General features: G+C 45.5%; 1 protein-coding gene across 5 annotated transcripts in view; it reads right to left on the bottom strand.

Annotated features, from left to right (window-relative positions):
• The window catches only part of LOC143277891 (transcription factor 12-like), a 245,656-nt gene that overhangs the window by 42,241 nt on the left and 177,972 nt on the right, over window positions 1-25,443 (bottom strand). For all 5 annotated transcript variants that reach the window (XM_076582846.1, XM_076582842.1, XM_076582844.1 and 2 more), the window contains 3 exons: window positions 6,124-6,214; window positions 4,313-4,452; window positions 856-1,032 (listed from right to left, as the gene is read on the bottom strand). In XM_076582846.1, the coding sequence (XP_076438961.1) occupies window positions 856-1,032; window positions 4,313-4,452; window positions 6,124-6,214 (408 nt within the window). The remainder of the gene's footprint in view (window positions 1-855; window positions 1,033-4,312; window positions 4,453-6,123; window positions 6,215-25,443) is intronic.

Genomic DNA, 25,443 nt, shown 5'->3' with positions numbered 1-25,443 from the left:
TGACATTTCAAACGCAGCCTCCCTCTGAACCTGCACACAGCCAGCTTCCCCCCTAACTGGGAACATCTTCTGCCGCTAATGACTGGCAAGGGGTGACAACTGGAACAACAGACAAAACGCCCACGTGAGAATCCTCGGCCTCCTAGTCTGTGCATTCTTCAGTGGTCAGGGGGAGGGAAGAGCAAGACTCAAGACCACACAACATGGACCCGCTGTCCTTTCTTCTGCTCCTCTCTCTCTCTCCTCCTCCTCCTTCCACTCTTTGTGCTTCACTCACTTGCTCTTTTCCTCTCCTTCTTTGTTTAATTAAACTAACTTATGCAGTTACTAAACAAAGGAATTTTGGACTTCGGGTTTGGTGTCAAGAAGTACATACAAAGAAAAACTGAAACAGGATATAAATCGTAATATCAAAAATACTCAATAAAAAACTATAAGAAGAAAAAAAAAAAAAACAGAAATGTATTCACAAGAGATAACAGTAAGAAAGGGAAGTTTCTTTGCCAGAAGTGAGAAAGAATATCATCAGAAATTAGAATGAGGGGAGGCAACAGACTTTCACAACAAAACAGTAACACACACACACACAAGTGCAGGCTCCCACCCATCCACCCACCCACCCACTCCCATGTAAGCACACCCACCAGAAGGCTGCACTGTTGCTTGTAGACACACACACACACACACACTCTCTCTCTCTCTCTCATTCACACACACACACACATCACACAACACTCACCAACCAACCCACAAAAACACCAACACACACACATAATCCACACCCCCACCCACCCACAAAAACACTTCAACATGCACCCTCTCTCTCTCACACACACACACACACAGGTGACTCACAGAGGCGAGAGCTTTGCCCAGAGCATCCCCAGTCTGCTGGGAAGGGGGCTGGGAACCGTTGGCGGTGGGGGATGATCCAGAGTAGGCCGAGGAGGTGGGGGGCCGGAAGGTGGACATGGGAGGAAGCCCAGAGGCCAACATGGCCTCCTGGTTGGGAGACACTGGATGGGGGTATCCCTGAAAACCATACACCACATTGTGGTTATTATCATCATTGTCAGAAGTGGTAGTAGTACGAATCTATACACACTGCTGTTGTCATCATTATTGTTAGTAATGGTAGTAGTATAAGCATCATTACTATAATGATAATAATCATTAACAATCATCATCATTACTATTACCGTAATTGTCGTATCATTATCATTATTATCTGAATATCATCATTATCATTATCATACTTATTTAGCACCAATCTTCAGAAACACCAGAAACTACCTGTGTGAAACAGGCTCACAAAAGAATAATCTACTAGTCCTGGTTAAAAAAGAAATCATACCAAACCAGAAGATTATCTTTGTCATTATTGATTCTTATATTATAATACTACATATCTTCAGCCACAGACCAAACCTGGAAGCGATTTACAAAGTCACTTGCATAAGATTCATTGTCACATCATTTTGCTGCAAATGTAAATTGCAATAAACAGTGTGGGTGTATTTCATGACAGTTGTTTAAGTGTGGAGTTCACTTGACAGGAATTCAAACAGAACCTTTCTGTGTGAAAACGGCCCACAGCAGAATATTCTACTAGTCTGGGTCGAAAAAGTTTGTTCGCTTCTGGTAGGTCAGCTGATCCAAACTTGCAAGGGGGTGGGGACTTACTTTTTATTCTGTTAATTTTCCTGTCAAGCTGTCATCTACATTTAGATAATATTTAAGGGTTAATCTGCAGAGTATTTTTAGTTCATAGTGATTTCCATAACGTCCTATCCATTATTTCACCCGCACTTAACAAAACAAGTGACCAGCTTTATATAATGAATAAATTCTTAAGTTGTCCACAATATCCAAGTTTACAATCAAACAAGAAAAGAGCAAGAGAGAAAAGGAGTATATTTGTACATTAACCACAAAATGATTTTCAACGTCTGTAAATTCAATCAAATATTTACTAAATGGACTTATCATAAACCTTATTTCTGTGTTTCTTGTGCCCTGACTACCCCTCCCTCTCTCACTCTCTCTCTCAGAAAGAAGAGAAACTTGCACACTGTGCTAAGATACCGATAACATTTTCTTTTAATCTACAGCCCTGGACAGGTATCCGGATGGAAGCCCCATACCCTTACCCTTCGATAACCTCTCAACCAATGCCCCCTTTTCATCTACAAGATATTTCTACTTATGGAAGCAGAGACTGAGATTACTCTTTGCACAAACAAATCAGAAACTGATGACAGTCAAACCCTACCACTGAATGACCAACAGAAATGAAGAGAAAAAAAAGAAGAAAAAAAAAAACAACCCTGACTGGCAAGACAAGACAGAGAACACACCCACCCACCCAGCCAAACACAATTTGTCAAAAACCACCATGTGCACAAACACCAGGCATAAAGCACACACCCTGCTCCTAATCACCCCCCCCCTCCCCAAAATGTAAAGATTCCCCACCTCCAACCCCCCCTCACTCCCCATGCACCACCCCTGGTGGTTTCTTATTTGAGGGGTTCCCCAAACAAAGGGGTGTATCGGGGCCCTCCTGGCCACTTCGGGGAGCTTCAAACAGCCCAACAGGATGTTTACACCTGGGTTCTGTCCCCTGTCAGTCCCTGGGTCACTGGGGGAGAAAAAAAAAATTCACTGGTGGAAGAAAACTAGCTGATTCTTTTACCCCCACCCCCTCTTTACTCCCACCCTTCACTCACCAAGGGAGACAACCACAAGGCTACGGGAGGGAAAGGAGAGAGGGAAGGCCAGGGAGGAATTGGTTTCGAGAGAGGGGAGGGACGGAGGGTGGGGGAGGGGTGGGGGGCAGCTTGTAGGTAGGAAGGGCCATGTGGTTTGTCTCAAAGTCTGAGCCCTGAGTGAGATCAGGGGCTCCAGGTGCCAATACCAAAAGCATGGTGAGATAGAGACTTGGGGGATGAGTGAGAGGGCCAGGGGGTGAAGGGGTGATGGAGGTATGGGTGTGTGTGTGTGGGGGGGGGGGGGGGGGGGGGACAGACTGAGTGGTGGGAGTTATTTGGTGGATGGGAAGGACCATCATCATCAAGCTGAAGAGTGGTAATCTAATACTTCACTCAGACCCAGTATCAGACTCATATAAACGTTTAAAAAAAAAGGGGGGGGGGGAAGAGCACCAGCCTAAGACATCGATAAAAATGTCCATAAAAAAAAAAAAAAAAAAACAGTGAGGGGTTTGGGGAGAGGAAACAGACCAGAAACAAGCGAGCAGAGAACTGCAGCTGTTAGGAATGTAAAAGCAAAGGACAGGGAAGTAAAACTGGGAACAGATTTCTATTCTGGAACCAACCTCACTCAGCCCAGCCCTTCCACCAAAGGAACACACAGCTGCTATTCATCATCATAGGTGATCGAATATACAGAAGGTATTACTTACTTACGGTGATTTCTGCTTCCAACATACAAGCCAGCCCATTATATCTAATCAATATTGTCGAACCTTAACTGCAGTGAGAAAGATGGGGAAGGTGGGGGCGTGGGGGGTATGTTCTTTCCCTCTCAACTAATTTTCAAGTAATGAAACATTGTTTCTGCTCCTCAATCTAATCTTTCTTTTCTACTTCCTCACACAGCAGGTCTATGCATTGGTCAGGGATCTGCGTCCCATCGTCTTCTTTATTCCCCCCCGACCCCCTCTTAGTTTTTCTTACTTTTTTTTTTTAATTAATTTTTTGTTTTGTTTTTGCAAATCAGATGTGGTGCAGCATATATCGATCAGCCTGCATGGTCTTTGACACCTGAAAATCTCACACTGAGCCTTCCCCCCACCCCCACCAACCCAACTCTTTCTCTCTACCTTGGGTACTGAAGTATTGCAACAAATATACTGACTTGAAATTAACGCTGCTACTGGCCTCGAAACGGGAACATGCCATCAGAAATTTTACTGTTATGTCTTATCTCTACTAGGCATTCAAAAGAAGAGAATATGCTCCATCTTGAAGATGAAGTTTACTTTTGTTTGAAGACTGTATCACATTTCAAATAATTTCACATTCCGAATTTCGTTAATGTCATTATTTACTTCTATTTCAGCTTGTTTTCGTACTTTTGTTGAAATGACATGACAGTTCATGATATTAGTGTAGAGTTTATTTCTTCACAACCCTTCAAATGGGGGGGCTTCGGCCTGAATAAACTATATATGACCATTCATAATTAATAGTGTAGAATTTATTTCTACTCAACCCTTCAAACGGGGGGGCTTTGGCCTGAAACTGACTGAACAAACTACATTCAATTGAAATACCCTGGGTATACTGACCATTTCCGGGTGGTGCATATAGGAGGACTGGGAGTGGGAGTAGTGTGATCCTCCAGGCATGATGGACGAGGAGTAGGCTGCCGACGTCAGCTGGGGCCCTCCTGACCCTGACCAGTGGTCTTGTGAGGCATGCGGCGGGTCTGCAGAGCGGATAACAAGGCAATTCGTATAGATAGAAATGTGTAAATATATATTATATATAGTTATACATATACACTTCACTTTCATCTTTTACTGTATATACAGTATATTTCAGTGCTTATTATACACACACACACACTTGCACATGTGTGCGCCTCTGTACGTATGTGCATGAGTTGTGTTTTTTGGTGCGTGTGTGTGTGTGTGTGTGTGTTTAATTTAATAGAAAAAAAATTAGCAAAGTATTTGTGCATACACTTCATGTTTTATTGCTTGTTTTTCATTTTGTTTTGTTTCTGTTTGGTATATAAATTTCATATCTTATTGCTTATTCGTTTGTTTGTGTGTGTGTGTGTGTGTGCTTATGTTTTGTTTGGGTTTTTTTTGGTGTGGGGGGGGGGGGGGGGTCCCTTTGCTATTCTGCAGAGGGGAAAAAAACAGCAGGTTGTTTGAGTGTATATACTTTGTTTTATTGCTTGATATGCATCTTTTTGGGGTGTACACTTATATATTTTATTCCTTATTCATTGGTACTATGACGTTATGTTTTACCGTTTGTTTATACATCTTTTTTTTTATGCAGGTTTTTTTTTTAAATAATACTTATTCATAAAAAGATATTTCTTAATCTGTATTTATACTTTGTGTTTTCTTTCTTGCTCATCTATCTATTGACAGTATATATCCTTTATATTCTATTTCTTACCCTTTATGTGTTTATTATTATATATGGTGGTGGGTTGGGTTTGTTTTTTTTAATCATTTCAAAATTCATGATGATTTCCAAATTTTTCATGGAAACATTCCAAAATTCACAGTGCATTATACAAAATACTGAATACATGTATGTATCCAAAAGATATGTATCAAAATGTTTATCAACTGCCTTATTTTCACCGCAAACAATTACTGATATTGCTTACACCATGATCTTAAGAAAACTTCCACATAGTCAGTCATCACAACCATTATCATCTTCTTCATTATCATTGCAGTTACGATTAAATAGCCTCTATTAAAAACTAAGCCAGTTTCCCTGTTGGGTTTTTTGTTTATATTTTTATTTTTTGTTTTTTTGTTTTTTTAATCAGCCTTGAAGCTGAGGGTGGGTAATGCTGAATAAATGCAATCTTTTTGTCACCTGAAAAGTAAAACAAAAATAAAATGAAATAAAGCTAAAGGTCATTCTAAAGTAATCACATAGATTCATCCTAAAAACAACACGATCTTATTAACAAATAAATACATAAACATTCCCCACACAACACTTAATCTTTAACAGATAAACAAATGAAGAGACATCTCCACACAATACTCTAACTCTTCCACAAACACACACACACAAATATTCAAAGTAACAAAATCTGACAGGACAACAAAGAGAACAAACTAACCAGGAAAAAATACAAACAACAACAACAGTTAATTAAATAATAAATTAAATAATAATTAACAATTCAGTTAATAAATTCTATACTCACACACACACACACACGTAAAATTATTTAAGGAAATTTAAAAAAAAACATGAATGAAAACAAATTTTACACGATTTTATTTCAAGAATATGAAATTAAATTTAGAAAGAAAAAAAAATATGGAGATGATAACAGAACCCAATGAAAATACTGACACTGTGACAGCATGGCAGTACTGAATCAGTGACTTACCCATAAAATACTCCCCATAGACGGAGGGTTTGGGGGAGGTGTATCTGTTGGGGGAGTCCTGGCCATAGTCATCTGGACTTGGGGAGTACACCTGGAAACACAACACAACACACACCCTGCTTAGTGGCCATCGTCATGAAGTTAATCAGTACATCAATCCAATAAACAGGAGTACACCTGGAAACACAACACAACACACACCCTGCTTAGTGGCCATCGTCATGAAGTTAATCAGTACATCAATCCAATAAACAGGAGTACACCTGGAAACACAACACAACACACACCCTGCTTAGTGGCCATCGTCATGAAGTTAATCAGTACATCAATCCAATAAACAGGAGTACACCTGGAAACACAACACAACACACACCCTGCTTAGTGGCCATCGTCATGAAGTTAATCAGTACATCAATCCAATAAACAGGAGTACACCTGGAAACACAACACAACACACACCCTGCTTAGTGGCCATCATCATGAAGTTAATCAGTACATCAATCCAATAAACAGGAGTACACCTGGAAACACAACACAACACACACCCTGCTTAGTGGCCATCGTCATGAAGTTAATCAGTACATCAATCCAATAAACAGGAGTACACCTGACAACACAACACACACCCTGCTTAGTGGCCATCGTCATGAAGTTAATCAGTACATCAATCCAATAAACAGGAGTACACCTGGAAACACAACACAACACACACCCTGCTTAGTGGCCATCGTCATGAAGTTAATCAGTACATCAATCCAATAAACAGGAGTACACCTGGAAACACAACACAACACACACCCTGCTTAGTGGCCATCGTCATGAAGTTAATCAGTACATCAATCCAATAAACAGGAGTACACCTGGAAACACAACACAACACACACCCTGCTTAGTGGCCATCGTCATGAAGTTAATCAGTACATCAATCCAATAAACAAAGTTAATGGATAAAACATAAATTAAAAAAAATATCATAACTGAAACAAATAAACAAATAACAATAAAAACAATGAAAATGAAGCTGAACGTTGCTGAAGATCCATTCTCTTTTCATTCTTCCTTTTTGCACTCGACAAGACCAACAGAGAGACAGACAGACATGGACTTTTTCTCCAAATCTCCCCAACCCATTCAACACACACGCAGGGAGAAGGGGTTTGGGGGGGCTAGGGGGTGGGGGTGGAAAGGAAGCAGTCAATGTGAATCCAGGTGTAAAACTAAAGTGCCAGGTGACAGCGCACCTTGGACTGCCTGCCTGCCTGCCTTCGCCATGAGCAGCAGCAGCAGCTGGTTCTTTGTGTTCCAACGGAATGCACATGCATGAGAGCAAGTACACAGTGACACACTGATGCATTACACACAAACCATGAGAGAGACAGGGGCTGTGAGAGGGGGGAGGAGGGTGGCCAGGGAGAGAAGGAAGGAGGCATTAAATGAGATGGGGTAGGGGAGAGGGGTGGGGAGAAGAGGTGAAGATGGGGTAATGGGAAGGGGGGAGAAAAATGCAGGCAGCACCTAACAGAACAAAAACAACAAACCTTGGAACAAAATGGAACGCAAATCTTATTTTGCCTGGCGCTGCTTCTCCAAATCCTGGATACATTTCAAAAACAATCTTAACTGAAAGTGTATCCTATATATTTTCATTTTTAATCAAGAGCTGCAGTCACATAAAATACAGACATACACACACACTCAGTGATGAACTTTGAAACACAGACGCCAGATAGGCTTCGATTTAAAAAAAAAACAAAATAATCTAACATTTAGATTTCAACATCTGAAAGGATAATTCTGAAACACTGCCTGATAGGATTGCATCACACATATTACCTGGCCCTAATCTTCATTTTTCAGTACACAAACAAACAAAAGAGTTCACTGTGAACCACAAAAAAAAAAAAAAAAAAGAGTTTTGTAATCCAAGACTTGTTACGCACTTTTGAAAGTTGTATTGCACTGCATTGTAATTTGTATGAGAGAGACTGGGGAAAATAAGGAGGCGGAGGGAAAAGAAACAGCAGAAGAAGACAGAAGGTTAACAGTAACACACACACACACACACACACACTCTCCCTCATACACAGTGACAGAGGGGAAGAGAGAGAGAAGAGGGGGGAGGGAGAGAGACTGACATACAGGCACTGAGAGAGGGAGAGAGAGAGAGAGGAGGGGGCAGGAGGGTGGGAGAGAGACAGACATACAAACTGAGAGAGAAAGCAAGAGAGAGGTGGAGACCATGCCACTGATGGAATGATGCAGTTTCAGACAAACTCCATGCCCACAGTATGACGCGAATCCAGGCCTCCTGTCTTGCCATAAATCACCATCCCCCACCCCCAGCAACACCTTTCCAGTAGAAATGGTCAGAGTAAAGTACTTGCTTTACAAAATTATTTGACAATATCACAGACTGTCCCTTCCATCTTCTGAGATGAGCGGTACACCATAAATGCACAGATGACCCAGTTCCCCAACCCCTCCAACCCCTACTGATGCAGTGCAGAAGTCAGCAGCAGCAGCAGCAGCTGCACCCCACATCTGTGACCCACTTTGTCTGGCTGCCAGACTCCAACAGGTTGTTGGGTGACCAGACAGGGGAGGGCTGCCTCCTGTCTCCCTCCCTGGCAACACCTGTCTGCTCCTCTCACAGCCAGCAGATGCCTGTCCACAGGTGTGTGCCTTTTTGACACCTACCACCCCGGCGGCAAAAGAAACACTGATAACCGCACTGCAGCAGCGCAAAAGTCACTGCAGTGCAAGCTGGTCTCTACTCATGTGCAGGAATTGGGAGGGGGGGGGGGGATGATCTTGTTACAGATCCGATAGAGTGAGAAAAGAGAGACATAAAAAGGAAGGGACTGCTTTCTGTATTAACATCTTTTAAGTGAGAATCTGGTTTTCTTTCATTTTTCTTTGAAAAATGCACAGACTCTCCCTTGCACCAACACCCACACATCCCTTCACCACATTGTTCAGTATTTGTACTGCACTGTTTCTTTTGTCTTTTTTTCTGTTTATCACACACAATAACAACAAGAACAACAATGCTCAAACTACTTTCCTCTTTTGTGGATTCCATTGCTAATATCTAACATTACACTAGAAAATGTCAGAAGGAAAACAGCAAGACGCTGTTATGACTGCAGCAACCTTCTAAAGTTAAGGCGCAGTTCAGGGGCAAGAACAACCCAGACATCTGCTATGGAAGACTGTATCAAGGTGTGCTCTCAATCCAAGAAAGCCAATGCCTTGCAGTCTGTAAGAACTGAGGTACTACTTGATTCCCACTCTCATGGAGAAGACTTATTGTTTAATTCTTGTTATAAACAACTGAATAATACAGGCATTTTTGTAGTTGTTGTTCAAACACTGCATTTCTAAAACAATGATGAAAGATTAAACAGTTTAGTTATCTTCACTTAACAACTTTGCCAGAAATCTTTGAGTCTCCAACCAGATGACTGTGGATCTTTCGTGTGTGGGGGGTAGGGTGGGGTGGGGGAACAGAAAGACTATTTACAACAAATACATGCTCAAATAACCCAAGTACGGTTTAAACTATTCTCTTACTCTCTATCTCTCTCTCACACCCACACACGCGAAACAGAATGAAATAAAAACAGGTCAAAAGCATTCTCTACCACAATCTGTCTTAATTCTAAATGCCTATCAGTTTCAAATCTTTTTATCCACCCCTAATTTAGGAAGAAATTCCAGAACAATTCAGAATCAAATTTCAGAATAATCTGCAAACATCACAACAACACCCCCTCCCCCCATCTCCTCCACCCCCACAAAAAAAAAGAAAGAAAAGAAAGCAGTTTGTTCCAAGTTCACATGAACTGAGAACAATGCTGGAGAAAAGAACTAAAAGGGCTGAGGGAGGGGGGAGGGATGGGGAGGGGGGGTGGAAGGCGGGGTCTGGAAGCAGACACGGCTTGCTTGTACTGGGTAGATCAATAGAACTTGGGGGAAGAAACCTTCTGGAACAGAAATGTCAATCAACCAGGGTCCCCATCCCTCCCTCCATCCACTCTGCTCACCCCAGCAGCAACTCTGACATTAGCCATCAACAGTTGTGAGAGAGAGAGAGACTCAGAGAGAGAGAGAGAGAGAGAGAGAAGGTGGCATATTGGAAAGAGACAGGGGGAGGAAGAGAGAGAAGAATCATCATAACAAGAAGAAAAGAAAAGGAAACAACAGTGATGAAGACAGGCTTCAACACTTGGATCACTTGACAGGGGAAGGGGAATGCTTGGAGTGAAGGGAGGTGGAGGGATCGGGGAGAGGGGGGAGAGAAGTGGGGTACAGACATCTCCTGTTGCCTTTGATGCAGGGTAGGTTACCCCACCACCACCATCTCTACCCCATCCTGTCCCTGGGAGCAGAAAAGAAGGGGAAAAGTGAGAGAAAAGGGTGGAGAGGGACAATCACTCCACTGACAAGTTTCTGTCTGCTCTGTAGCACTCTCACAGGAGGGAGGTGGTTCAGCCAGTTTTTGCATTGCCTTGCCTTGCTCTCTCAACAGTGGTGTAATGGACACGGGGGGGGGGGATGCAGATGAGGATGCACTTGCCACATGCTCTGTACACACATTTTTGTTTTATTAATTCCCAAGAGAGAGAGAGGGTGGGGGAAGAGAAACAGGGTAGGTGAGAACAGAAGAAAAGGTGCAGAAACCCATCAGAGACTGAGAGAGGGAGGGGGGGGGGGGAAGGAGACAGAGACAGACACACAGGAGGGTAAGAGAGAAAAGACACAAAGATACAGAGAGATAGAAAGAGAGACACTGAGAGTGAGAGACAGGAGGAAGACGAGAGAAGGAAAGAAAAAGTAATCATACTTAATAAAGGTCTATGGATGAGTAATGCACACTTTCTACCGAGTGCACAACACATATCCAGTTATAATGCAGGCTCACAAACACCCTTCACAATCTATGAAACATGATCCCCTCCTCAAGATATGAGGGGAGGAAATTGACTTGCAGGAACTGGCGAAAGGGAAACAATCCAGGCATCACATTTCAGTGCAACAAATTAAACTGAAACAAAACCCCCGCTCCAGCCAGTCTGCACTCGCTGCTTTAACCTTCATTTCATTTTTTATCGTTGGCATTATCACCCAACTACTGGCGATTGTGTTTCATGTTATTTGAAACACATTTCTTCATCTATTTCATACCCACAGACTGGGTTTGACTGACAAGGAGGCGGATCCACAGGTAACCAAGAAGAGTAGAGAAAAAGATTAACACCTGACCAGTCGTGAGAAATACTCTACAGGCTTTAACTCATCTAACAGTCAATGAACTGTCATTTCAAAGCTATCCAAAACTGAACAAGTCAGGTGGGGTTTTTTTTTTTGGTTTTGTTTTTTTGTTTGTTTGTTTTCTCCCCCTCTCTCTTTCTTTTTTTTATAATAAATAATTGTGGAACAGAATGCAGAGACCCAAAATATGCTGAAAACATACTGGAACTGGTCAAGACACCAAATCTAAGTTTCATCAGTTATGAAATACAGACATTCAGTTTCATATGTGGTCCAGAATGGAGAAGACAGGCAGGCAGATCATATATGTGCCCTTAAAAAAGAGGGTGTGTAATGGAAAGCCTGATACTAATACCTTTTCCCCCCACCTCATCATCAAAATACCTTTGCAGTAATAAGAAAACAGTTCACAAGAACAAAAATTGACTAGAATACAGGTGTGTTGAATTACATACCCAGTAGGAAGTAAGCCCAGGATGCATGCTTTCTTGCATGATCCAGAATTCTGGGAAGCAAAATTCATGTAGTGAATCAAACATATAACACACATGTACGTCACTGTGTGTGTGTGTGTGTGTGTGTGCATTTTGTTTGTTCATGCTTCTGTTTCTCTTTACACTTCAAAGTGATATTAGACATGAATGCATGCAACCATGTGCGTGCAAGCCCTGGCATGCCTGAAAGAGCAAACTAGCGTACAACGTGTGTGCATGCATGCATGACTTACACTGGGCAGTTTGGAAGGCAAGTACATGAAAGGGCGATAGAATGGGTAGCTGCAGTACATCCTCCCTGATGGATCCGTAATGATGGCTGGGGAAGCTCTAAATTATGTGCCAATACTGACAATTTGCACACCGTACACAAATCCTCTGGAGACTCAAACCAGATTCTGGACAAATGTCAAATCAGAAGTTTCCAGTGTTCCACTATCTGTATCCATTCTGATTACACTTTAGGTATGTCGGGATAAAATATCTCAGTACTGAAAAAAAAAAAAATCAAAATAAAATAAAACACAACTGGATGCAAAAGCAGAAGCAGCTGCAGAGGCTTTAGATTTTAATCAGTGTCTACTACTATCTAGAATACTGAAGATGACCAGTAATCTATGAGGCAGCATCTGAGTGTAGAAATGCACATGCCTTTTACTTTATCAGATGAAGGTAAACCCCTCATGGCGCCGTGCCGTGAACTCGTACATGTATACATTCAACCGATTCACGAACAAAACCTGTATTAATTACTGAGGGTGGGTGGGGTGGATGGGAATCCCAAACACCCATGAAAACATTTCGTTATTTCTGTCACCACAACTTCAGCTGCTCTCAGCCAATGAAAACTTGCGTCACGTCTCAGCCAACCAACCCCCTGCTGGCACACAATAAAACTCCGAGGGGGTAACTGACAGTTCTGCAAAGGGTCCGCCCCCAACAATAACAGCAGAATCAGACAGAGGTGGGGGGGTGGGGGGGGGGGGAAGAAAGAAAAGCTCACAATCGCATACGGGAGAGCACAACACGCCACAACGACCACATGGGCTTGTGCCAGAAGGCTGCCGGTTTCGAGTGGAGTTTTTTGTGGGTTGCGTGGGGGGAGAAAGAAGTCGTCTGCCCTGCGAACAATGCTTGACAAATTGCGCACGGCGGCGAGAATCCCGCGCACGTGCGAGATAGGCGAGTTCTCTCCCTCTCCCCGTGAGTGAGAAGAAAAAAAAAAAAATGATTTCTCTTCCACAGCACAACACCACGCCTGTGCTCCACACTTGGCTCTGGAACAATGTCTACCCGTCAAAACAAATGCAAGCCCCGACCCGAAACAGTAACACACCAACTGTCAATTCCACTCACAATGTCACCTGCTCGAACTTGCTTTTTTTTTTTTAAGCAAACGAAACAAAATCACATAAAAACCGAAAACCACCACAATACTCTGGTCTGACAACACGGCAGAGTAACACAAACAAACAATGAAGTCGAGGTGTGTGGCCAAATCTAAGGTTGGGCTGACCCTTCGCTTCTGACGTGTCTGTCAATCAAACGGTAGCCAGTCTGGCAGGAGGAGAAAACGAGAGAGAGAGAATGTGCGTGTGTGTGAGAAAGAGAGAGAGAGAGAGCTTTTCAGCGAGCAGTGCGCGCCGCTGTGGTGGTGGTGGTGGTGTGGTGGGGAAAGGTACAGAGAAGATGGATGTGACGTAGGAAACCTCACGGCACCCAGCTTCACACGTCGAGTCGGGGAATTGTTGGCATGGCTGACGTTGCTGCGCCTCTTCTTGCTTCAACGAGACGACTACCTCACCTCCGCCTCCCTCCTCTCTCCCTCTTCACTCTCCAACCCCGCCCCCCCTTCCTCCGCCCTGTTCCTCGTAAATCCTACGGAAAGCATAACGTCTCTCTCTCTCTCTCTCTCTCTCTCTCTCTGTCGCATAAATCTTCACAGTAACTTCCAGACCCAGCAACTCCTCCCTTCCTTCCTTCCCTCCTTCCTTCCTTCCTTCTTTCAAGTCTGACCACGCCTCAACCGACGAGAATAGAGTTTTCTTGACTGCCCGACAAGAACAGTCACTGGGTGGCTGGCTGCAGCAAAAAGGTGCGAAGGAAGGGGCGGGAGGGGGGGTGGAGGTGGAGTGGGGAGGTCCATCTTTCAGGTGTCGTCCCTTTCTCCCTCGAACAAGACTCCTCCGACACATGTCTAGGATACCGTTTTGGCTAATCCGATCACACAAGAAAAGGAGAAGAGAAAAAGAGGAAAGGAAGAACTATGGCAGCATGCAAGCGTCTACATTTGACAACTGTCAACAGCTCTCCCCCCTTTTTTATATATATATATATATATATATATATATATATATATATTTCTACGATCTCAGATCACACCACCCTCAGACAAAAGTAATCCCCGCGTCCCTTTTCATTTCCGCTATCCTCACAACCAGTGTGAACCAAGACAAGGCAGTGTGAACTCGGCAACGAAAACGCTCGTGGATGAGTTTCAGTTTCAGTAGCTCAAGGAGGCGTCACTGCGTTCGGACAAATCCATGTACGCTACACCACATCTGCCAAGCAGATGCCTGACCAGCGGCGTAGCCCAACGCGGTTAGTCAGGCCTTGAAACGAGGATGAAGAAACGAGAATCATTAAAATATATAATATACAAAAATCCAGTGCCCTTAACACACACACACACACACACACAAACTCTCTCTCTCTCTCTCTCTAATACTATATCGAACAGTCATGGTTTAAACAGTATTTCATTTAGAACATGTCACAATACAACACAGATATCGATGAACAGGACAACAAGAAAATCTTATTTAACGAACAGTCACGACCCATAACTTTCAACTCCAAATGTTCTACTCTTACTTCTCAAATCATCGCTTGAAAAGGAAGAAAGAAAAGAAGAAAAAAAAAAAAAAAAAAAAAAAGGGGGGGGGGGGGGGGGGAAACGACATCGGAACTCACAAAAAAGTTGTCCGATAACCATCGTGATCAAAAACCCCCCCCCCCCCCCCCATCATTCTCATTTAAAAGTCTCTCACCATCATCCTTCCTCCCTCCCTCCCTCACCCACTTCCGTCCGGTCTGTCTGCCCTCCGCCCACCCCCCCCCCCCTCCCCCACCCTTCCACCTCCCGTTGCCCCACAACCCACCCCACCCCTCCTCCACCCACACGGCTCGTCCTAATCACATCATCAACCAAGCAGGCTGACACACTGCCGTTCATTACCTGCCCATGTCTAATTGGCGGCGCTGTGGTCTGAAGCGAGAGTGAAGAGAGAGAGGAAAGGTGGGGAGAGGGGGGAGGGGGGGGGGCAGGGGGAGGAAGGGAAGAGAGAGGATATGGGGAGTGTGTGTGTGTGTAGGGGGGGTGGGGGTGAGGGGGGTACGGAGGTGGGTGGGGGCATGGGGCGAGTTGAACACAACCAACAGGAAAGAGACAGTCGGGAAAACGGAGAACCAGGGGGAAGGGAGGGAGAGAGAGAGAGAATGTGTGTGTGTGTGTGTGTGTGTGTGTGTGTGTGTGTGTGTGTGTGTGTGTGGAGAGGGAGAGAGAGAGAGAGAGAGAGAGAGAGAGAGGAGAAAGAAAGAAAAAAAAAAGAAAAAAAAAGAAGAAAACGGCGACCGGCCTCCAGATGGGAACCATTACCGAGAAGCCCATCTGGTTTTCATTGCTCGCTGCGGGGGCACCAGACCTACCTACCTACCTACCTCGCTGCCCCCACGCTCCCCCACCCCTCTCCAGCCAACACACACACACACACACCGTCCTCCCTCTCCACCACCATCACCGCGTCCTTCCCAATCCTCCTCTCCCTCCCCTTTACTTCCCGTCCTCATCCCCTCCAAAACTCTTCCACTGCAGAGCCAGAAGGGCGTCGCCATCATCGTCTTCCGGACTCTCTCTCTCTCTCTCTCTCTCTCTACCCCCTCCATCCCGCCTCTCTCGCTCCCTCTGACAACCGAGAGAGAAGAGGGCGAGAGAGAGAGAGAGAGAGAGAGAGGGTGGGGGTGGCCGCAAAGACAACAAGAAAAGGAAGAGAAAGGGAAGGAATAGGGTGAGGTGGGGTGAGTTGGGGTAGGGTAGTGGGGTTCGGAGGTTCCCCGTGTAGTGGGGTGCGAGGAGCGAGCGGAAAGGAGCTGTACTGGGTGAAGTGTTGTTTCGGTGAAAAGACAATGGCGTTTTCGGTTACGACAAACAAACTTTCGGAAGAAAACACGAACCGTTGAGACTTCGTGTAGGGGGAAACATTGTCACGCTATTATTTTGTGAGGAAAAAAACAAGGTGATCGTTGCCATACGACAGCATGAAAAATGATAGTCGGAAGACGGATGCTTCCTCTGCCTGCGCAATATCGCTGTGTGAAGACGCATGCTGTTTATCATAATCATTAACTTTCTCCATACGAACGGCGAAAGAGACGACGTTAACAGCGTTTCACCCCAATTACCATCATCAAAATATTGCAAGCGGAACGCTCTTATACTGAAGAGGTGAATGTTGACAAAGAATACCACAATTCTGACGACGGAAGCTAAAGGTTGGGTCATTCAGACACCCACTGGACATCCGAGGGGTCTGTGTAGAGGAGAAGAGAGGACTGGCCGTACTGAGTGAGTTAACGTCGACTCTTTCGCCGTTCGTATGGAGAGAGTTAACTTTTAAAACTGCACACATTACAGGTACAAACCATCAATCAAGACGTGAATATCAAACGGTCGCTTCTTCATAATTCAATTTCAAAGAAAAGAATAAAGGCGTAACAGAGTAATAAACTCATTTATAAACACCCTACTGGAGTGATGACCTGGAGGTAATGCGTCCGCCTAGGAAGCGAGAGAGAATCTGAGCGCGCTGGTTCGAATCACGGCTCAGCCGCCGATATTTTTCTCCCCCTCCACTAGACCTTGAGTGGTGGCCTGGACGCTAGTCATTCGGATGAGACGATAAACCGAGGTCCCGTGTGCAGCATGCACTTAGCGCACGTAAAAGAACCCATGGCAACAAAAGGGTTGTTCCTGGCAAAATTCTGTAGAAAAATCCACATCGATAGGAAAAACAAATAAAACTGCACGCAGGAAAAAAATACAAAAAATGGGTGGCGCTGTAGTGTAGCGACGCGCTCTCCCTGGGGAGAGCAGCCCGAATTTCACACAGAGAAATCTGTTGTGATAAAAAGAAATACAAATACTGCTCCAATCTCATAACCTCCTTGGTCGGAATGGAACCACACACACAATGTGATAGGTATTCACACCCCCAAGCACTATTTTCGTTTTTTCCCCCCGCATGCCTGGCAAGAACTCTGGAAGCAAAACATTTTACCCTCACGTTTATCATGCATCAAATGTGGGGTCTTTGGGGTCCCTGCCTGAAGATTTTTTAATTTTTTTATTTCAGAGCTCATGACACTTTCAATTTATAACACTTACCTATTCAAACTGCTGTAAGTAGCACAATCATCACTCCATGCGCTGTGTGTATTCTTCGTATCCTTGAAGGTCTTTCGGCAAATTTGATGGTATTAAATTAAACCAAGTGTTAGCGCAAAGTGAAAGGAAGCTTTCTCTTTCTTAGTGTGGTCTCTTTGTTGTGTGCAAGGCGGGGGGTCGGGGGTGGCAGGGAAATAGCTCTGTGTGTGTGTGTGTGTGTGTGTGTGTGTGTAAAAAAGCGCGCCAGTGCTTATCTACTATCCTCGAAAATAAAGAATCTCTCTCTCTCTCTCTCTCTCTCTCTCTCTCTCTGTCTATCTATCTCTCTCTCTCCCCTGTCGCTGAGTGACCTATTCCCCAACCCCCCCATTGAAATGAACCTGATGAGTTTCTTCAATAAAACATCATCATCATCATCATCATCATCTCTCTTGTCCGTCAACGATTTGACCTGAAGGGCCAATATATCAACACGACGTTGGTCTCTCAAGTCAGTCAGTGCTGGCACTCTGGCCTTCACGCGTAACCAACCACATGCACCCGTGCTCCCGTAACCTTTGAGGTAAACAGGTGGAGGGGTGGGGGGGTGGGGGGGGGGGGGGGGGGGGGGGGATGGTGAGAGGGCCCCAAGTATATCACAGGTACTTTATGCTTCACTGCACGGTGGGGTCGGAGGCTTCCTGGTACCTGGCATTGACCCCTGCTTGAGTTCCGCTCTTGCCACCAACACCCACCCACTACGCACCCAATACAACCTTCTCACGGCACCCTCCACGCACCCAAGTAACTCAGAACAAACACACACACACACACACACACACACACACACACACACACACACACACACACACACACACACACCGAGCGCCCTCATTCTCGCAAATCTTTTATCATATTTCCCACAGAGCGCCAGGTGCGCATCGAAATCAACTCGCGTCTGTGTGTGTGTGTGTGTGTGTGTGTGTGTGTGTGTGTGTGTGTGTGTGTGTGTTCGCCAACATGAGATTAAAAGTTTGAGGAATATTGCAAGCTTAGCATCATCTCGAAAAGGCCAATGTCTCTCTGCACTGAAAACAACAAGAACAACACAGAATGAAACCATATCCCTCGGGTCAGTATATTCCCATATATAGTTGTATTTGTATTTGCATTTCTTTTTATCACAACAGATTTCTCTGTGTGAAATTCGGGCTGCTCTCCCCAAGGACAGCGCGTCGCTATACTACAGCACCACCCATTTTTTTGTATTTTTTTTCCTGCGTGCACTTTTATTTGTTTTTCCTATCGAAGTGGATTTTCCTACAGAATTTTGCCAGGAACAACCCCTTTGTTGCCGTGGGTTCTTTTACGTGCGCTAAGTGCATGCTGCACACGGGACCTCGGTTTATCGTCTTATCCGAATGACTAGCGTCCAGACCACCACTCAAGGTCTAGTGGAGGGGGAGAAAATATCGGCGGCTGAGCCGTGATTCGAACCAGCGCGCTCAAATTCTCTCGCTTCCTAGGCGGACGCGTTACCCCTGGGCCATCACTCCATATATACCCCCCCCCCCCCCCCCCCCGCCCCCAACCCTTTCCCCATTCTCACCCTCATCTCTGTCCTCGCAGTCTATATACCCCAATGAGATATGCTTACGTCACTTTATCATGTCTATGTCCCTAGCTCACCACCGACACTACTGCCTTTTGTCCTCATCATACTCAACTCCCACCCCACCCCACCCCACCCCACCCCAACCCCCCTGTCTCACACAGAATAAAGTACATGATCAGCACTTTATGTTATAAATGTATTCACAAATCTGCCCGTTCCTATCTCTGTGGCTGCCTTCACCTCTACACTCCATCTCGCTCTCTACCGATCGGCTTCGGATCCACTCTGTTTACGCATACCCAGATTCAAACACTCGACTGTTGGCCGCCGTTCTTTCTCTGTCTCTGGACCTTGTAATTGGAATGAACTTCCTCGTTCGCTTCGTCAGGTCTCCCACACTCAGCTCTTTCAAGTCTGGCCTTAAAACCCACCTCTTCCTTGTCTTCAGTTTGTTTTTTGTTTTTTTCTCTCCAGTTTTGGATTTATGCATGCGTTTGAATGAATGGTGCGAAAGCGCTTTCATCTGTCTCTGCACAAGATTCAGCGCTATATAAATATAATAATAATAATAATAATAATAATGGATACTTATATAGCACACTATCCAGAAATCTGCTCTAGGTGCTTTACAAAAACGCTTTTGATAACATAAAACATTATATCTATGTTACATACACACACCAAAATGTGACCACACACACACACACACGCACGCACGCACGTACGCGCACACACACACGCACGCACGCACACACACACACACACTGCATACATACATTTTAACATACATGTGTATCTAACAGCTACCCTAACAAATACGCACACATAGGCAGGCACAAACTTACATAAACACACGCACACACAATACACATTCATATACATGCATGTAGTTGTGGACCTGCCACAATTGAACTTATTGCTGAGGGAAAAGGTGAGTTTTGAGACGAGATTTAAAAGATGCGAGGGAATCAGAGTGACGGAGGTTATCAGGGAGCTTATAATAATAATAATTATCATTATCAATCAACCCCCTACAACCACTACCTACTCAATCTCTGTCCTCATTATACTCAACTCCCCACCCCTACTTCCCCCACCTCCGAACACAACCACTACTCCCACACCCCCTACTCCCCCCACCTCCGAACACAATCACTACTCCCACACCCCCTACTCCCCCCACCTCCGAACACAACCACTACTCCCACACCCCTACTCCCCCCCACCCCCGCCCACCTCCGAACACAACCACTACTCCCACACCCCCTACTCCCCCCACCTCCGAACACAACCACTACTCCCACACCCCTACTCCCCCCCCACCCCCGAAAAACAACCACTACTCTATCATAAACAACCTCCATCCCTACTCGTCACCACCACCACCACCACCTCTGTCATCATCATCATCATAACCCCACCACCACCCGTGGTCATAAATAATAATACTTTATAGGTTCGTGCCCCTCACCCCCCCCTATCCCACCACCGCGACGTCCCTCCCGAACACCACTGCTACTGTCTCTGTCCTCCTCATATACCCCCCCCCCCCCCCCTCGCCCACACCTTCTCGGCACCAACACGATAATTATACCCTCGCCCAGTCTCCCAACCCCCATCCATTCTTCCATCCATCTTAGCAAGAGATGGAGAGACGAAGAGGAGCATCCGAACTCAATACAGCTCAGCGGCGAGGTAAGGGAGGGAGGCGGACAGAGGGAATAAATATAATAATAGAATGGAATGGGCCGTTAGGTTGTTGGGGGGCAGGGGGAGTAGAGGGGTCTGGCGTAGTCGTAGCGCGGGCCCAATGGCTCGTTGTGGAAGGAAGGAAGGGCCTCTGCTCGAAATGCCCCGCCAGACCGCTGGCCCCGGGGTCCTTTGATCTCGCTCACCGCCACCGCCTCGTTTCACTTTATGGCGCTTTCCTTCTCCCGTTAATAGAGTGGAGAGAGAAGGAGAGAGAGAGGGGGGGGGGGGGGGGAAGGGGGGTTGGAAGAGAGAGAGACAGACACACACACACACACACACACAGAGTGTGTGTGTGTGTGTGTGTGTGTGCACGCACGCGCGCGTATGTGTGTATATGACGACGAAGGGGAGAGAGAGAGGGGGGGGGGAAGCAGGGAGAAAAAGTGTGTGTGAGTGTGTGTGCGAGTGTGCACGCGCGGGGGCGCGCGTACGTGAGGACAGGGAGAGACTGAGACAAAACAAAGAGAGACAAAGAGATACAGAGACACAGTGAGAGAGAGAGACAGAGTGAGTGAGTGAGTGAGTGAGTGAGTGAGTGAGTGTGTGTGTGTGTGTGTGTGTGTGTGTGTGTGTGCGCGTGCGTGCACGCGCGCGTACATATGCGTTGCCGGTGTGTTTGGAGTTCACACATGCATGTGTATGTTAGTGGAGAGAGATACAGACAGACAGAAATACTGAGACAGAGAGAGCGTGCTTGTGTATTGGTCTCCGAACATTATTGTCCCCCTTTTTTGGCTTTGAACACACACACACACTAATATCCATGTTGAAACTCGAGGAACGTTAAAGAAAGCTGTGGTGAATCAGAGAAATATCTGGAAGTCGTTGGGGGGTGACGTGGGACCCTTGCGTGCATCAAAGACAGATTGAGTGCATTCCACACGACAGATTATTATTATTATATCATCATCATCATTCTAAATCTAAAGTCTTCTTTTCCCCAAAAATGAACCCCACGTAATCTGCCTTACACCCGAACATACAGTTTATAAAGTCAGTGCGAGAAAAAGAAGGGTGATCTTTGTTCCGCGCAACAGTGACACCCAAAACACACACAAAAGCACACCCTATACTATCCACCTTAACAAACAGCGCCAGTGCTGACAGCAGGTTTCTACACGTCTCTCTCTCTCTCCCTCTCACACACTGGACCCCCCCCCACCCCCCCCCCGCCCCCCCAAAATAAAAACAAAACAAACCCACATACACACACACTCAACGCAACAAACTACACCTGTCACACAACCCCCCCCCCCCCCCCCCCCTTCTCCCCAACTGCTGGGTAAAACAGTGAAGGGGATGAGAAAGAAAACCAACACACACACACACACACACACACCACTACACTACACCACAATATCACAACACCTGTGGACATATTTTGTCTGTCACACAATCACACAGCTGCAGCAAGAACAGGGAAAAGGAGGTGAGATGCACAGACATCTGTGGGTTAGACGCCGTTTTATCGCAAAAGGGCGGAGAAAAAAAAAAGAAAGAAAGAAAAGAAAAAGAAAGAAAGAAAAAAAAAAAAAAAGAAATCTCTTGCCAACATCGCTGTCCGCCATTTACCCTAACAAGGGAGATAAGCACGGGAGGTGTGGGGGGGAAAGTCCGCGGGATGGCTCGTTACCTCCCTTCTTCAATTGTCGTCTGCTGTGTTGCGGAATCTTCTGTCGTGACGGAGCAGCTTGTAATTTGAACAAGACACGATTATTCAGTGTATTTGGAAAGAGATTTACCAGGCTACGTTTACAATAAATAACGCGAATCGGGATGATGAATCCTATTTGTAAGGTGAGCAGGGCTATTCCCTAACAGTCTAGACACCATCCATCTCTTCCGAACTCTTAAATTGAAGGACATAAGGCTTCACAAAAGTATTCTTTTCGTGGAGATTAAAAAAATATATATATTCACGACGATGCATCAAAGACAATCAAAATATCAAATGTTTTGATTCCTTCTCTGTTACTCTCTCTTCTGTGCCCTCTCACCCAGCCACTATGCTCTCCCTCTCTCCGAGTCTCTCCCTCACTCGACTCACACACACACACACAAGCGCGCATTTTATAAACATTACTAGCTTTATGGCAAATGCTTGTTTAGTAGGCTATGCCTTACCTTTGACTTTCGGGAAATGTTGCAAACAAAAACCTCTCGTTGCCTACTTTCTAGTAACGAAAATGCCGTTATTTTATCTTATGTCGGTCCCCCCCCCCCCTCCCCGGCCCCCCTGCCCTCTCCCTCCCTGCCCCCCCAAACCCCTTATTTGCAGGATTATGTGTTGCAAACTAAAAAAAATCTCTTCGTCGCCTTCTTTCTAGTTGCGAAATGCTGTGTCCTTGGTGCTTTCCTCCCATCTACTTACAGTATTCTGTGGTTATTTATGCGTGTGTTTACTTACAGTATTCTGTGGTTATTTATGCGTGTGTTCACTTACAGTATTCTGTGGTTATTTATGCGTGTGTTTACTTACAGTATTCTGTGGTTATTTATGCGTGTGTTTACTTACAGTATTCTGTGGTTATTTATGCTTGTGCCTCTTTCGCAAACGACAGGCCGGTGCTCTTGCACTCAATTATTATTTCTGATCACCTTCGTTTATAACCATCCGACCGCACACAGTCACAGGAAGCCTTAAAAGAGAGAGAGAGAGAGAGAGAGAGAGAGAGAGAGAGAGAGAGAGAGAGAGAGAGAGAGAGAGAGAGAGAGAGAGACTGAACATAAAAAGAGTGACAAACACCACACGCGACAGCACATCAAGCTACGAGTAACCCAACCAATGCATGGTCGTGGGGGAAGGGTAGTGTAGTGTAGTGTGTTGGTGGTGGAGATGGTGGGAAAGAAAAACCGGGTAAAAAAAAAAGTTTACCAGCGCTAAACAAGATTTCAAACAACATATTTCAACTGCGATGGAACATCAAAATATACCCATCCACCCCCCACCCCACTCCCTCTCTCGCACACACACACACACACACACAGCACAGCACAGAAAAGAAGGACAATCAATATTAATAAAGTAACAGCTGTGACAAGCAGTCAATACATGGTCCTCCCACACCCTTGCCCCCACCCCCACCCCCACTTCCCCAACCTGACGAGTCTCAACCACAATGACAGTCTTGTGTTTTCTCCTCCACGTATTTTGCAGTGTCTGTGTGTGTGTGTGTGTGTGTTTGCGTGCGTGCGTGCGTGTGTGTGTGTGTGTGTGTGTGTGTGTGTGTGTGTGTGTGTGTGTGTGTGTGTGTGTGTGTGTGTGTGCGTGTGCGTACGTGCGTGCGTGAAAACGAAGAAAGCACTGTCTGTTAAAATTCTGGATGCCCAAGAGCATAATATTCCCCAAGCCCCCCCCCCCCCCCCCCAAACTCTCTCTCACCAACCTACTCTCTCTGAGTTTCCCTCTCTCATTCACCCTCTTTTCCTGATCAGCACAAGCTGCACGATCACATCACACACACAAGCAAGCACACACACACACACACACACACACACAAGCACGCACACACACACAGTGACACAGCTAGAACACACCTGCACTATGCTACACCCGTACGGAAAGGAAAGGGTGGGAAGGGCGTTTAAAAAAAATTATTTAAAAAAAAAAAAAGCGAGAGCGAAAGAGAGAGAGAGCGGGCGAAAGGGAGCAGTAGAAAAAAAAAAGGAGAGAGGATAAAAAAATAAAAAATAAAAAGAAAGAAAGAAAGAAAGAAAAGAAAAAACGACAGAGCCGACACGTTGAGCCACGTCTGGGAAAACCATTGAGCCCATCTGGAACCGTTTGTCTACAGGGTCTGCAGCGCTGCGTTACCCCCCACCCCCACCCCCCACCCCCCCCCAAGACCCCCCAACCTTCCTCCACCAACCCTACCCACCCTCATTCTCCCCACACCTCTTTCCACCTCTCTCTCTCTCTCTCTCTCTCTCTGAGAAAGCAAGGGGTAAAGTATGGAGGAGAGAGAGAGAGAGGTGGGAACAAAAAAGTAAGAGACTCTGTGTGTGTGTGCGTGTGTGTGTGTGTGTGTGTGTGTGTGTGTGTGTGTGTGTGTGTGGGTGTGTGTGTGTGTGTGTGTGTGTGTGTGTGTGTCCTTTTCTGAAAAGCATGTGTGGGTGGCGAGGGAAAGCAGAGGGGAGCGGGAGAGAGAGAGACAGACAGAGAGAGAGAGACAGAGACAGAGAATTAGATACGAAGAGAGAGAAAAAGGTAGCTGCAGAGACTGAGTGAGATGGTCCATAATTTCTGCTCTTTTAAAAGCCATTGCACAATTAGTGCTAGAAATTCTAAATCTTATGTCGTTACACTTTTTTTTTTTTAACATTTTCAATTATATATTATCATTATTATTGTGTATACGCTGATGTTCTTGGCCTTAATTTCCTCTCCACTCCCTCTCTCTACAGGTCTATCTCCGCCCCCCCCCCCCCCCCCCCCCCCATATTTTGTCACTCTATTTTCCCTTCCCCCCACCATTCCTTCCTCACATTTTAACCCCCCCCCACCCCCCCCCTTTTTTTTATTTTTTATTTAGCACTGTACTGCTGCTGACGGGGCGAAAAGCTCTTTTCAAGATGCTGTTGCCTGCTATGATTTCTTCAGCCGATGGAGGCAGGAAAGGGAGAGAGAGAGAGAGTGGCCGGGTGGTGGTGGTGGTGTGAGGGGGGGGGATGAGAGGGCGGGGGGTAGGGTAGAGGTAGAGAGAGAGAGGGGGGGGGGGTGTAGGACAAAGAGGGGGAGGGGGAAGAGAGAGAAGAGACAGAGA

Source organism: Babylonia areolata, chromosome 35, assembly GCF_041734735.1.
Source record: "Babylonia areolata isolate BAREFJ2019XMU chromosome 35, ASM4173473v1, whole genome shotgun sequence".
In the NCBI taxonomy this organism is placed as follows: domain Eukaryota; kingdom Metazoa; phylum Mollusca; class Gastropoda; order Neogastropoda; family Buccinidae; genus Babylonia; species Babylonia areolata.
The sequence above is the reverse complement of the archived record's forward strand: the minus strand, read 5'-3'. Positions and strand labels throughout refer to the sequence as shown.